Here is a 16,486-nt window from a genome sequence, read left to right as displayed (position 1 = left end):
CGTTCTCTTCCCTGGTTGGGGGTACCAGCATTTCACACAGAAACAATTCTTAGAGTATTGTTTCTAAACAATTCTTAGAGTGTTGTTTCTAAACAATTCTTAGAGTGTTGTTTCTAAACATTTTACAGAGTTACACCTGGTGACCGCGCAAGTTGTACATGTACATGTATTTCAACGACCAGTTATGCTCTAATAAACATCAAACCAATAGAAAAACATAAATTGGTATTTGTTTAATCTGGTTGTGAAGCCAAGAATTCCAGGAAAGGTGGTCTAAATCAGTATACTAGCCATAATGACCCTGGAGAGAAGACAAGGAAGGAAGTTTCTCTTTCAGGTGTGGGCGGAATCTGTTTTAGGTGTGGGCTGAAAACCCAAGAGAATTATTCCAGGGGAAAACCCATGCAATCAGGTTCATCTGAAAACACAATCCACATAGTTTTCCATAGTAACAACCTATCACTCCAAATCAATATTTTTTTGGGGGAAAGACAGCACCTTGGCAACAAACAGAGAGGTGGTGCCTACATGGGCAAACTTGACAACAAACCCTCTTTTTTTTATGAAAAAGTTCCTGCTTAATTCTCCTAAAAGTCAGTAAAACTAATACCCATTGTTAATAGACCTTGCATATGAAGTCGCCACCCCCCAAAAGCACCCTCACTGATCAACTTCAAGGTATAATTGTGCTGTGCACATCCATTCAGAATTGTGTATGGGTGTTCATCAACTCTTAAGTAACTATGCAAACTATGTGACATGGGCCTACTGTCTTGATAGTCTGAGGAATTCAATTTCAAGTGGTTCTTGTGAACAAGCATCGTTGTACCAGACAATGTTCAAATCTTAGACGCAAAAGGCTTATTGTGTGACTTTCTCTTCCATCGCACAACACACTTACCTCTGTCTCTCCGGCCAGAATTGCACTGCATCCGTGAAGCATGAAACTCGAGTTGTTCTGCAAGAAGAGCTGTCGCTTCCAAACCCTCAGGTTGCTGTAGATCCCAGAAAGTTGCCATCCCAAGCTTGTGTCGATAGGCAGCAACTGTTAATAAAAAGATAAATTATTTCAATCTTAATAATAATAATAATAATAATAATAACGAGGTCTTATAGAGCGCACAAATCCACAAAAGTGCTCAGGGCGCTATTACAGAGAAAATACAAACAAAAATAACAAAGAACAGATTAAATACAAAAGAACGGATCTAGATCTTATTGATTATGCATTAAATGTCAATCCTATTGTTGATCTTGAGTGTGTTTTCACGGCAGTAACCAATAACTCTGTTGGACAATGGCCAGTGAACAAGAAACAGTTTTTGGTTACGATCGCGAAAACGCACCCCATGACATGAAGTTCAATGTACAAACATACTCATGATCAGTGAATTAAGCCACCTACATGCATAGCAAGCCTCCAACTTAACACTGAACCACAGGCCAGAGGCTGGTGATCTCACTTTTGCTCAAGTTATCTCAAAACAGGATATTTAAGTCATTATCTTTGTGTAAAAAAAAAAAAAAAAAAGGATGTTCAAATGTAAGTTTTAACCTCACAATTATCTTTCAATCCTGCTGAGTATCACCCATAAAACAGAAAAGTTTAAATAAAACAGTCTTGTAAATAAAATCACGGTCCAATAAAGATTCTATACTGCGGACGTGGATTTATCCCTCAAATACGATCCCTGTATATGATAGACCAATAAATGCTACTTGGATAGCTTTGTGTGAGAGGCAATTATACAAGTATTCAAGCCTGCAGCCGACACACTATGCATCAACTGTTTACCTTTGAAATAACCATTTAATGTAAGAGGCCATGTCAAAATTAACGGCTGCAGCTGCAGCTTCTGCTGTTTTGTGCGTCATCATATACTGAAGTATAGGACGCCCTTAGCAAGACCCTTAGCAACAGTTGCAGCCATAGCTGTAACCGCCAATTCGAACACAGCCTGCAATTCTATTGATTTATTGATATGACACAAGGTTAATGTATCAAAACATACACAAGTTGAATGTCTACATCAGCCTGTTGATTTATATGCATAGCTACAGTGATTACAAATATGGATTGTTTTCAACACAAGAACTCTAGTTGTACTTTTTGATACCCCTCCCCTCAACCCTCCACCTTCAAGGATTTGAATTTGGACTCTCTTGAGCCCCCATCACACTCTGACAAATTCCCCAGGAAAGTTTCAGAAAAATTTGGTTGAACATTTGAATTGCTTAACCTTGTTAACTCCTGGGAAAGAGTAGTTTGTTGAAAATGTTTACCCCTGCTTAGGAGTAGGGTTAAGCGCAGAACTATTACTAGCCCCAGTGGTTAGCGTGCCAAGTGATCATTCTTCAAGGGAAAAACTGTAATGGGGTGGCGGTGTGGTTAAAACTCCACAAACATTTTCTTTTGGGGATTTCCCTCATACAAACTAAAGCCAAGCTTTTTTCCATAGTCTTTTCTACACAGGTATCTTATAAAGGTTCCAGGCCTACAGGTTACAGCCCAAGTTGAGGTTCTGTGGTTTCATTACCAGAGAGATAAAACTACTTTAAGTAATGATTAACCTCCATGTAAGTACATTTAGGCTAATATTTGAAGTGTACACATGTTCTGTATGATCATGGTGGTTAAAGGCTTGTTTGTCTACTTGATCTTGAGTGCAATAAGGTTTCAACTGGCCTTCAAGCAAACATTACAAGCTTTTTACAATGTAACAACACACGTAAGTCCCATACACACTGAATATTCCATACCCTTTGAACTGAGCGGTAAACAGCACCGCCACCGAACTCAAACTCTGACCTATTTAAGGGAGTGTTGGTTTGGGAGTAACAACTATCAACGCATGTATCAACGCAAAACGCAACTAACAACTATCAACGCAAAAACAATTTTTTTTTTCAAGAATGCGGACGCTCATAAAAAGTGTACTAGCTTCCGATATCAAGCCAAAATCCGCACCATATGGACAACCCAACCAAGAAATGTTTGAATGTATTACCCATGATATCAAACCCTATGATCAGACCTCATTCAGACAGGAAATGCACAATCTAAATATTATTACCCACAGACAGGTTAACTGAAGCAGAACTCGGTCATCTTTTAATAAAACAAAACACAATCTCGCTGATAATACTCAATTTGAAAACTTTGTAACTCAATTTGATACAACATGGACTCCCGGAAATTAAAGCAACACTCTAGCATGACAATAAGCCAATCATTCTTAGAGGAGAATAGTTTCTAAAAATATTTTGTTTTTCACCATGCAAATATTTCCAATTCATTAAAATGATTTTTAACAAGAAATCTGGAATTCCAGCCACCCAAACACATTATAGAGCAGATTAATTTGTTTATCACCCTTGGTGAATTTTCTTAGACGAAAGAGGAAATGTTTGGATTTTTTTTCTTGTTTTTCTTTTCCGTTCATGTTCCAGAGTACGTGGGGGGGGGGGGGGGAGGATAGGATGGGAGAGTCCAAAGAAATTGCTTAAAGGATGAAATTAAGATTCCTGCTGGGGCGACAGCTGACAGTTATTCAGAATAATCAAAACTGACTAGAACCACAGCAAACAGAGTCTGCTTCATGTTTAAATAACCTTAAAGGATCTGCATTTAAAGGCACTGGACACTATTGGTTATTAATGAAAATAATTTTTAGCATGGAACTTTACTTAGTAACGAGAAAGAGAGAGCTGTTGATAGTTTAACACATAAAGAGAAACAGCTCCCTCTGAAGTCAGTTAGTTTTTGAGAAAGAGGTAATTTCTGAAGTAAGTTAGTTTTTGAGAAAGAGGTTTTTCTCACTCAAATCTTAAAAGACTTCAGGCCTGAAGCCTTTTACTATATATTCATCTGAAAGCACACAAATTTGTGCAACAAGGGTGGATTTTTCTTTCATTATTCTCTTGCAACTTTGATTCAATTGAGTAACAGATTTCACAAATTTATTATTTTATGCTTATGTTTGGGATACACAAATAGAGAATACTGGGGTGGATTTCACAAAGCGGTATTAGACTAGTCTTATCTTGAGTTAGGATGAGGTACTCGTCCTTAATTGTTTAATATCTCCTAGGACTAGTCCTTCCTCCTAAGTTAAGACTAGTCCTAACTCTTTTTGAAATCTACCCCTGGTTTTTGACAATTACCAAAGTTGTACAATTCCTTTAACATCCAAAAATCTAACTTGCCATTTATTACTTATTCACAGATTTACACCGTACATGTAATTTACATTATTAAGTGTACAGGTGGTCATTCAAAATACGTTTATTTTTGCATTGGGGATGAAGAATTTAATTTGTTTTTTTCCTTACAACAGTGAATTAAACACTGTTCACTAAGAACTTTCCCAAATTCTGGGAAAAAATCCACTGGCAAATCACTTGGGTGGGATTCGAACCCATGACCTTTGCGTTGCTAGAGCTTAAAATGTTATGGTGAAAAAGTTCTCTTTAAATATTTTTGTCTGAAATGGGACAGTTCTTGAGAACGAACTGACTGTATGAAATATTTGAGAATCTCATCTTGGGACTCTAATATCAGATGTTTGAAAACAGTGATGATGTTTAGTTTCCACTTTTTTCTTACTGAGTTACTCCATTGCGATTAAACTTGTTACTTCATAATAGGTTGCACAAAGTGTGGACACTGGCTTTGAAATTGACATTTACTCTGTGCTTTACTGTGCATTGAAAGTACATTTTCAAACTTTTCAAACAATTGAAAACGCACTCCCAGTGCACTTCCAAAATGCATTTCCATTAGGGGTATGTACTCTCTGAAGTAATGACCCCCAAAATGTGCTGAACATCCTGAAATAAAGCGGTGTAATCTAAGTTTGCCTTTTTGGGACAGATTAAATGTCAGTGTTCCTGGTTCACATCCTTGTGATCGTTTCCTTTCAGTTCAGATAACAGCCGTTTCCTTTAAATCATCCCACATTTATTTTTCTGGAGACGTTGAATTTGAAATCCACTACTAAAATGTAGGATTTGAACTGCCTCTAGCTACCAGGGGCCAATTTCATAGAGCTGCTTAAGCAAAAAATTTGCTTAAGCACGAAAATAGCTCGCTTATTTTACACATGTTACTGGCAAAAATTTCATGCCATATACATTGCTTATGACTAGTATTTAGCTGTTGTTTACTTAGCATAACAATTGAGTGGAGTCTTGGCTGGTAATCTGATTTTACTAAGCAATGAAATTTTTTGCTTAAGCAAAAATATTTGCTTAAGCAGCTCTATGAAATTGGGCCCTGGCATGAGGGCAAGCTCGATGGTCTAGTGGTAGGATATCTAGCCTAGAATGGCAAAGGTTGTGGGTTCGAATTCCACCCAAGTTATATTCCTTTGATTTGTTTTCACACGACTCAGAAAGTGGTACATTGGAATATAGAGCCCATATATGGGTAAAAGAAAAAAAAAGAAAAAATTCCACATGACTATTTGACACATCTATACAAGTTTAATCTGAATTTTCAGGCATCCAGGAAGGACACAGGGAAAAAAATGACTTTCCGAAGTTTTTATTTTGAGGTTTCCTAAAAGAAATAAAAACAAATTACAGAAAGAAGTTACGAGTACTAAATATCTTAATTCTGATCATCAACTTAATGTGTCTGAGATTTTATTATAAATTCCATAAATAACCAGAAACAAGACTGTCCCTTTAAGAGAACACACATAGTACCCTAAAGAGAACACACGTACTACCAATGTTTGAGAATCCATTTTTGCGCCAACTTCGTTAGAAGATGACACCTTCCTGCCAATTTGATCATAGACGACAGGCTCGAATGTCAAAGCAACATAGGGTGGGTGACAATCGCCGAAGGCAGTCTGGCAACAGCGCTTTCAGTTTTGAGCATTCACTGGCATACTGCCAAGTGACCAACGTTGTAAAACAAACAAATTGCCTCCTTTGGGGACAAAAATAAGGCCTATAAAATAGTCAACATCAGGGTTCGAATTTGGGGTACAATTTGACAAGACAGCAGGGCTTGTAGCTAAAAATGTTTACCAAACCAGATCTTTTTCTTCTTCTCGCTTTCCACACATTTTTAATATGTTAATTATTTTAGTCGAACAAGCATTTATAGATTTGAATATTGTCTGGTACAATGATGTGCTTGATTTACCCAACAGTTGCTATGTCACATGATTCAGGCCAAGCTTGCCCTGAACCATTAGACAAAGTAACTCTCTAAAATCTGAGAAATTAAAATGCAAGCAGTAACTAGTGACTAAGCAGGTCACATGTCTTTAAGTAAATCTAACTCGCTAATGGCTTTTTAACAGTAGTCAGCCACCAACTGGGTCATTATCACAAAGTAAAGACTGGTCTCAACACTAATATTGCCTCAATAAATGATTAGCAAAAACTAGTCAAAACCAATGATGTGGCATTTCATCAGGTAGCCCTTATAGCTGCAAACATTATTTGCCTGCATGTTTACTGTGCAAATTTGTATTTGAACCGCTCTTCTCGGCTTGTTTTCATAAGGCTCTTATCAAAATGGGGAATCAAACAAAATATTCATTTCAAAATGTAAACATTAACTGGGGGAACCAGTTGCAAGTTCAGTCCATTAACAGATGGGATTTCTTGCAGGTGGAGAGTATCTCACAAGTGAGATTAGGCTTTTCCGCTACATGTATGTAGAAAACAAGCACTTTGCAGCTCATAAAGAAATCCTTCACCCCCCCCCCCTGATTTTGGAACTTTTCTTCCCTATTGCAGTTGATTAGCTTTGTCTCAGATGTTCAGAGTGGCACTGTTCAATGGGTCTAAAGTTAATTAGGGTTCTCCCTATGTAACAGCTAGTATATCTGGACGGTACACGCAGATTGCATGCTTTTTTTTCTTCTTTTTCTTTTTTACTGCGCCTTGAACACCCAGCAGAGTGTATATGTGCGCATTACAAGTCTTATTATTATTACTATTATTATAACATAACGGCCTGTTTCTTTTGTTATTTCTTTGTTACTTCAGATAAAAAAATTTACAACAATTATCAAGAAAAAACCATTAAATAAGTTTTGATTGCACAGTTCGGCTTTTAAAAACCAAAGATAAACACCAAGTAGAAAACATACCAGGGACCTCATTTCAATTCAGAGTGCTTCGGCCAAACTTCCCAAATATGGGTCCAGAATGCCTCACAGTTTTGAAAAAAAAAAAACCTAATCATAAATGACTTTCCTTTAAAGTCAATACACAATTACAAAACCAATTCTGCAACATCACTTACGCCCTTCATGTATCATCATTTGAAAATATTTGTTTAACCTTTCAGGAAGTTAACTACAAAAATTCTTTCCTAAAATCTGTCTGTGGCATTCCTCTTGCATAAATATTACGATTACTGTTCTTGCCAGACATAAAGGAGAATAAGTTGATGGGAATTTGCAATAGAAACATTGATGGTAAACATGGCTGAATTAGAGGAAGTATTCCGTTAGAAAATTTATCCTGTTTGGATCCATTCAGAATAACCAACATTTAATCGTGGGTGGGTGGATCAAAATAAATAACCGAAAACAAGCGAGAGGATGTTTGTAAAAGGAGGGGAAGTTTATTTCAAAGAGAAAGAAGGGGATTGTTGTTAAGAGATGAGAAAGATGACAAACCTTTCTATGAAGTAACTGCTGTAGGATGGATACATCTTGGACATCTTGACAAGATCTCTGGTCCTGTATAAGACAAAAATAAAAGATCCTGTTTTTGAAACCAGAGGAGTCAATTTGTTTTTAGCATAATTGAGGTCAAGGAAGAGGAAAACTTTAAATTTAAAAGGAAAATGGAAAGAAGGAAACAAAAAGATATGGCAAGGCAAACTTTTAAGGTAGAGTCACAGATTGTTTTTTGTCAACGTTTTACTCATTTTATAGGCAACATTTTAAAGAACGCAATGACAAACGTAAAACGTCACATACAGTCAAAGTTTCAGCTGAGTACATTTGTTTACTTAAAAGTCCAACAACATCTCTGGCTGCAGAATTCTCACTCAAATAAGCTTGGGCGATATCACGATATTATCGAATATCGCGATATTAATTTGGACACGATTTCGATATCGGATGGATTTGGTTTTTATCGATATATCGCGATATATCGCGATAATCGCGATATATCGATTAAATATCGCGATGTATTTGCTAGCTGAGACATCTTGCACCCCATAGGTTTGGAGTAAAACCAGAAGAATAGGTCATTAGAACACCTCTCTTATGCTAGGACTGTCTCTTCTACAACTTTCACTTGGAGTTTTAAGACTGATGATGTCAAATTTCATTAATCGCTATTATATCGAATATCCCGATATATTGTCGGCGATATATCGTGAATAAAATAAATCGATATCGCCCAAGCTTACACTAAAAAATACCAACCCTCATAAATCTGTGAAAAGGATCCACGCATGCATTGTTTCACATATACAATTGTTTAGGGGTGAATTTTTTTTCCAACCATATTACTTTGAAGAATCATCTAATCCTTTCACAAAGTATTGCATACTATCAACAGCTGCAGTGTTACTTGCCCAGTAAAGTTTTTATGGTCATTATTTTTTTGAGTATTTACCAATCTACTGTATGACCCCACCTGTAACTTTGTACAGCAATTTTCAGATCTTAATGCCACTGTTGTTTAAACAATAGAGCAAATCAGCTGATCAGATGGTTCACCAATCAGATGATTGGTGCACACATCTACAGGTACCCTCACATTAGGAGTGATGGATGAATAGACAATGAAGGCTGAATTTATAAGATCGTTAGGTTTTTAACCTGTGAGATTTCTACAGAAACACAATGGTGTTCAAAAAAGATAACTAATTGACCAACTACGTGCTTTTCTTTCTTATTAATAATTTGACTCTACAAAACAAGGATTTAATTTTAAGAATTGTGAGATAATCACCCCTTCTCCCCAAACCCCCTAGTAAATACCAATTTTATTACATATTGTTTTACAAAATACACATTGTTAAAGGGAAGGTACACCCTTGGTTATTGTCAAAGACCAGTCTTCTCACTTGCGTATCCCAACATAAGCATAAAATAACAAGCCTGTGAAAATTTGAGCTCAATTGGTCATCGGAGTTGCAAGAAAATGATGACAGAAAAAACACCCTTGTTGGACGAATTTGTGTGCTTTCAGATAGAAATAAAAGACTTCTAGCTAGAAGTCTTTTATTATTAATATTTTAGTGAGAAATTACCTCTTTCTCAAAATCTATGCTACTTCAAAGGGAACCGTTTCTCACAATGTTTTATACTATCAACAGCTCTCCAATGCTCGTTACCAAGTCAGTTTTTAAGTTAATATTTGTTTTGAGTAATTACCAAATGTGTACCTTCCCTTTAACTGTTAATTATTTAAAAGGATCACAACACCCAACTTAAAAATTCATCATTGTTTTATTTTGTAGATCATTAATATGAAAGTAAAGTCAGTTTTTAAGTTAATATTTGTTTTGAGTAATTACCAAATGTGTACCTTCCCTTTAACTGTTAATTATTTAAAAGGATCACAACACCCAACTTAAAAATTCATCATTGTTTTATTTTGTAGATCATTAATATGAAAGTGATGGACGACAGGATATTGAAGTTGATGACATTGACAACTGCTGTGTTTCATCCTAGAGGTTTCATCATGGTTTCACTGGTACCGCCTGGTTTGTCCCCTGGACAAATGCCAATTTCATGTAGGTCAAAATTTTCTTCAAGCGGTTCCATTTATAGAGTGGTCCCCTGGACAAATGCCAATTAGGTCATATTTTTTCTTAAAGGAACACGTTGCCTTGGATGGGTCGAGTTGGTCTTTGAAAAGCGTTTGTTATAATATGCATATGGGTAGAAAGATGCTGTAAAAGTAGAATACAATGATCCACACAAACATGCCTCGAAATTGCACGGTTTTCCTTAAACCTCGTTGACTAACACGGTCGGCCATTTATGGGAATCAAATTTTTGACTCCCATAAATGGCCGACCGTGTTAGTTCGCACAGTAAAAGGAAAACCACGCAATTTCGAGGCAAACTTGTGTGGATCATTGTATTCTACTTTTAAATTATCTTTCCAACCATATGCATTTTATAACAAACGCTTTTTTATAGACCAACTCGTCCGATCCAAGGCAACGTGTTCCTTTAAGTGGTCAGGCTGGCTAATTCAGTGTTGAAAAACATCCACATTTTACTAGAAAATGGACTACATACTGTAGAAAAAAAGGTGTGTGGACCAGTTAGTGGAACAGCAAGCTCACTGACTGCTGGCAAGTCACTGAACAAGTTATTAGGGCAAACCATGACCACCCAAATAGTGTTAAAAAAGAATACCTGTTAGTAACAGGTGGTCAATTTTAAAATTATTTTGTTTATTTTATTTTATCAAGAATGCAGTGTTCCAGGAAAATCCGTACGCTGGAGATTTCAACCATTGGAAGTTAACGTGGGCTGAAGGAGAATGTTTCAAAAGAGGACGCTATCAAAAGTCAGTTCACCATGGGGGGACAGCATGTCTGGGGGACAGAATCTCCTGCCACACCGACTAAAGAACCACAGAGTTAAACAAAATGCTTGAAGTCACGTTATCAATCCCCTTCCTCCCAAAAAAGCCTTCAATCGTTGAAAATCAAACACCAGAGGACACATGTAAATTACATCCTTGCAGCCAACAATTGTAGAATTTGAAGACATTTCAAAGCATCGATAACAATTTATGACCTCCCAAAAAACCTTGCAAAATAACTGCAAACAGCATCATGTACATACACTTTCCGCCAGAACGTTTCAGGGCACCCTGCTAAATTCCTAACAATCTGGACGTAAAATTCAAAGGCAACAAAAAGCATCATGTACATACACTTTCCGCCAGAATGTTTCAGGGCACCCTGCTAAATTCCTAACAATCTGAACGTAAAATTCAAAGGCAACAAAAATTAATGCCTTTTTATCGGCCATAACCTGTGAGGTCAATGATCAATAAATCTGCTCAAATATAGACCCATCACACAACGCACAGCGCACTAGCATGCGCGTCTCCTCTCCGCCATTTTGGGGGTCAAAACATGCACAAAAGGATGGAACAAGCACATTGGTGCTTAAACATGTGTACCATCCTTTTGTGGATATTTTGACCCCCAAAAATGACAGACAGGAGACACGTGTGTATGCGCGCTGCGCGATGTGCAATAGGTCTATAGAATAAGATTCACGCCCACTTTAAATGTTGTCAGTACTTATTCTATGGCATGTAATCTCTTTAAATTACTTTTAGTAACAAACCATTTAAGGGAATTTGAGTCCATTTCTGTGGATTGGATGCTTGGATTGCTGGTAATATTTATTACAAAATGAAAAACTAATTTAAAAAAAGATGTAATAAAAATAAATGTGTAAATTCCCATCCATCCCAATCTGACTTCTACGACTAAAATTTTGTGTTCAAGAAATTTTAAAATTGTTACAAATATCCAAAATAAATGGAGATTTTCTTCAAAGTTGCACATTCTGTTTTGTATTTCAGGCGTATCTAGTTGTGTGCAATTTGGCAGCTGTGGCTGTGGCTGTTGCTAAAGGTGTTGTTAAGTGCTACCTACGTATGTTACCATGGTGATCAGCCATAGCCACTTTTCTTTGGTAAGGAGCCCCTTTATATGAGGATACTTTGCAACATAAACATTTTCTTCTAACTACATTGTATTATTATTTTCTCCACCACAACAATATACTGATGCAAAAATCAATAAAGCAAATCGAAGAACTACACAACAACAAAAAGTAACATCAAGCCAAGAGAGTTAGGCCCAAGGCCAAGAAACAAACAGAATGGCAAAGTACAAAATATTTTGACAGGAGGGCAACTAGACGTGCATGGAGAACAGCAGAATTGTTATCATGGGCAAAATGAAATTTGAGTGTATGAAGGGAGCATGCAAGTACGCGAAGTAAATCTGGGGAAGGATAGACTTGGAAAAGTCTATGTTTTTGTCGCGATGAAAGTCAAGTCCTGTTGGCGGCGTAATAATTCAGGTCTTCGCGATTGAATACTACTCTCACCAGATCACTTCTTTCGCGAGAAGCTGCTGGCTGCCGACTTCTACTCCCCCATTAACTGAGACTACACAGCACGAGAGCAGTAGTCTCGCGGGGGCAAGTAGTCTCGCGGGGGCAAGCAGTCTCGCAAGAACATCACCAGTGTCATGGGAATCTGGGAGAGAGTCGGAACACTATCATCGCGACAGACATTTAACGAAGGACAGTGGACACACAAAAATTGCCCAACAGAAGGATGACAAAATACTCTACCGGTCAGGGTCAAAAAAAATTTGGTGTTGCTCTGAAGCATGTTATCCCAGCACACAGTGAGACCGAAAAACTAAGAAAAAAAACAGACATGAAAAAAAAAGAGGAAGAAATAATCAAGTCCTCACACCTACACAGACTGGGTCAATCCGAAGGCTCAAAAAAAAAAAAAAAAAGGGTACCTGTCTGAGAATTGTTCCGTTCTTGATCTACTGCTACTTTTCCATTTTATTGTTCATTTGTTTATTTATTTAAAACCATGTTTAACCGAGACTGACCCATCCAGCACATCTGCTCAGTTGGGGCCCGCACAAAGTGAACAAAATACATAAAAATATAAAATAGTAAAAGTGACAAAACTTGGCAGAAAGTGTGTAAAAAGGGAACCCCCCCAAAAAAAAAAAATTGTTGTTTTGTTTTCTTCATGCCAGCCAAATTTTGTGTGTGAAAGCAAATATATGTAGTGTTGTACCTCAGCTGGACAAATTTTGGGGGAAGAATTACTAAGGTTTTGCTCAGTGTTTTCTTCCCTGCCTTTTACCTCTTTGGACCCAGGTCCAAATCCCGGACAAAAGCCCTTGTAGGTGGATTGGATTTTCAGTCTCTGCACGTAGGCCTTCTTGATTGGGTCAGTTTTCCGTAATTGCAGGTTTCCTCCAACATCTAAAACGGATATTTCTTCATCATCTACAGACACAGACCTTCATGTCACTGCTCAGGCCTGTATGCTTTGTTTTTGAAAGGGTAAGGGCACCAAGGCATTTTCTCCTTGGTGAAGGGCACCCTATAAGGAAAATAGTAAGTTTCTATTGGCCAGAGCATTTCAAGGGCACCAAGGGCCATGGAGGCAAACGCCTTCGTTGCCTCTGTGAAGTATCAGGCCTGACTGATTGTTGCTTTTGGAGGGTCCCCTGGTTTCATTACAACTTACAAGCAAAAGAAAACAAAATTGCTGCCACCCATCTTTTGAATTCCACATGTTTTGTATAAATTAGCAAATAAATGAAAATGATGAAAACTGGACTATAAATGAGACCCCCTTGAATTGGCCCCAATCACCGACATCAGCAATGGAAAAGTACACATTGTGTATGCGCTGCGCAAGACTCCCAGCCAATGATAACTCTTCATCGATGCGCATTTCATCAGCAACGACTGCCAATGCAAATGGTCTAAATACTAATTATCGTAAATAATAATTCCCACAAAGCGATCACAGGAACAGACAAATTTTCCTACATGCCTCTATTCGGTGAACTCTGATTTGAGTCAAACCTAAGAAAGTGCCGAATGTCTGCACTACCACGTTCGATCCAAATAAACGCCACCCCATCCCTTGCCATCCGAATCTCCTTAAAAGTCCATGAAACATCTTTGCAGACAATGGAGCACATAGAACTGAGGACCTAACCACAACACTTTCCCCCATGCAGGCATTTATTATTGACATACATGTATTATGGCTTTACCCTGGCCAACTCAACCTACATCTTTTGTGTGTGACTCATCCTGTCTCTGAGGTCAACAAACTATCAAGGGTGAACAAACTTTCAGCACTCGCAAAACAAGAAGACTCCTGGTGAATTGTGACATATAATTGTGACCATTGTGTTGTTATGTGGTTGTATCTAGCTGTAACCAGTTGGCATTGTCACATCATTTACTAAACTAACTTGTATTATGCTTGAGTGTACAAACACAAGGGTTATTTTACAGTAATACATGTACAACTGCTATATGCAGAACTTCTGGGCTGTTGTAACTACTCCTTAGAAAACGTCAGCTAGGCCACTGAGATCAGGCATGTCTGGGCCAATTAACACATGCCCCAACGCCTCTTATTTCATTTTGAATGTGCTGAGAAATCCTTACACAGGCAGTCTTGTCAACACAGTCTGCCTTGGAAACCAATAAATAAACACACAATAGTTTGGCAGATTGCACAAAGTTACTAAGGCAACATGACGTATTAGCAAACTAATTATATAGCTTCTGGTCTTGCTATTAACTAATACAATTTATAACCATTTCATCCAAAATATGCTCTATAACAACATAGGATAAATGTGTAGCAAATTTAATGGTCCGAAAAACCTATCCACTGACACAGTCAAGTGCACTGGCTGAAATTTTTCAACCCTATGAGTTTTACATTGGAAGGTAATTTAACGAATGCAATTATGGAGCGCCTGTTCCTAAACTGTTATTCCAATAGACTGTGCAAGTCTCGCACGTAGCGAAAACGAGAACTTAATTCGAAAAAAAGTATATTTTTGTACAAAACCAAATTGTATTGAAATTGTGATTTGTTAAAAAATTCTTAAAGATTATTATTTTTAACGTACTTTTTGTATAATTATTATTTTAATTCGTGTACATAATAATTGTTTTGTTTAAATTAACGTAAAAATTATACATTTATCGGGACGAGGATCGCTGTTCGACATCGACCTGGATGGTTTTCTAATAAATCACGTTTGTAAATCACGTCCAATTGGTGCGATCATCACATAGGTTCAGCGATAATGGGAACGTCAATTGGGTAATATTCTTAATTGTTTAGGGTAAACCGGAAACTGGAGGTCAAGTTTTTTTCTTTAGTTTTCTTTGTTTATTTGTTGAATTGATTTTACTTTTCTGTTTTTAATCACTTATTTTTACATTCCCAAGAACATATTCACTTTTTAGAGTCATAACTTATGTTAAACTAAAATTATTGACAAAACAAAATCTCCCCAACGTAAAACTCCATTAGGTTGGGACCACAATGGTCCCGGAAGTTCAATTTCTCGCGAGACTTGCACAGTCTATACCACCATACCGGAAGTAGCACACTCAACGAATCAATTGTAGGTCGTTTGTCTAACCTTTCAGCAGTTGAAGGCTGGAAGTCTCGAATGCAAAAGTATCTCCTTAGTGGTTAATTAATTCAACGCTGAATAAAAAAAATAACTTTTTGGCTGCAGTCGATGAAAGTTGCAGGCCCTTCACTCTGATCTATCACAAGCCTATTGACCCCCCCCCCCCAAGAGGTAATTTCATAAAACAGCCTGAACAGGAGCAAATTATTTATTGTAGTAGTCTGTTTTTATCACCGAGCAGGGTTGACAGTCATACAAAAAAAGTTCCGAAATTAGGAAAGATCCTATTCAGGGGCATCTGTTGGAACAATGTCTTTTCCACATTAGCATTTAACCCCTGGAGTTATTTCAAGGAGCTTCAGGGAAAAGTATCCTCACTACAAGAGACAAGACTAAGGAGCATGACTTCTTTGAATCAGAAAAAAAATAATAGGGGGGGGGGACTACTTTTTTCACCAGGCAGGCATAAAAAAGTTTGAGTTCAGATTAAACCAGCCTGAATATTTTCAAAACCACTTAAAGAATGGTCTGGACTAATAGTTTGCAATATGTTGCTCAAGAGGAAGTGAACCCTTGGTAATGGAATTGATATGTAACATAGGCAGTTGACACAACATTGGTGAAGCAACTTATTTCAACATGATCAAATCTCCACAAATAAAACAAGCCAGTAAAACAGTTCTCATTCCAGTGTTTCCATTCACACAAACACACAAGCTAGTGCTCACTAATTCCCTTTAGTTAAAATAGAGATCAAAACAACAGGGAAGTATATTTTGGTCTGGATATTACTTATCTGGATTGAGACTCCAAAACCGGACAGGCAAGAAGGGAAAAGGGTATTAATAAATTGCTGTTATCCTGCTCCAGTACACTTCTGAAACCGAGATAATGTTAATGTTTTCGTCGGAGCAGGATCCAACATTTATGTGTTACACATGATTAAAGACAGGGTCATAGATTGTTTTTTTTGTCAACTACTGCTGATTCAGATTTACAGGCAAAGTTATCAAAAAACACACAATACAAGTCACATAAAAAGTTTCAGCTGAATACAGTGTTTACTTGATGAGATAATAAAAAATTAAAAAAAATGTCACAGCACTTTCATGAAAAAATGTCAAATCCATCCACATAAAGTTTGGTAACCAAACTAGTTGAGTGTTTTTCAGGGGAAAATTTGTCCAAACCCTAGGCCTATTACTTCAAGGGGAATCCTTTCTCAAAATAGTTTACTATCAACGGTTGCAGTACAATGATTAAGGAGTATAAACCAATCAGTGTTATAGT

General features: G+C 37.3%; 1 protein-coding gene across 1 annotated transcript in view; it reads right to left on the bottom strand.

The window, feature by feature from the left end:
• LOC139946897 (uncharacterized) overlaps positions 1–16,486 on the bottom strand; it is a 47,739-nt gene that overhangs the window by 28,401 nt on the left and 2,852 nt on the right. Inside the window, exons 3-4 of the mRNA XM_071945048.1 lie at positions 7,650–7,712; positions 902–1,045 (exon numbers count right to left, since the gene is read on the bottom strand). Of these exons, the coding sequence (XP_071801149.1) occupies positions 902–1,045; positions 7,650–7,712 (207 nt within the window). The remainder of the gene's footprint in view (positions 1–901; positions 1,046–7,649; positions 7,713–16,486) is intronic.

The sequence above is a fragment of the Asterias amurensis genome, chromosome 1 (assembly GCF_032118995.1).
Source record: "Asterias amurensis chromosome 1, ASM3211899v1".
NCBI classification, from domain to species: Eukaryota; Metazoa; Echinodermata; class Asteroidea; order Forcipulatida; family Asteriidae; genus Asterias; species Asterias amurensis.
Note: the sequence above shows the minus strand (reverse complement) of the source record. Positions and strands in the feature narration are given on the sequence as shown.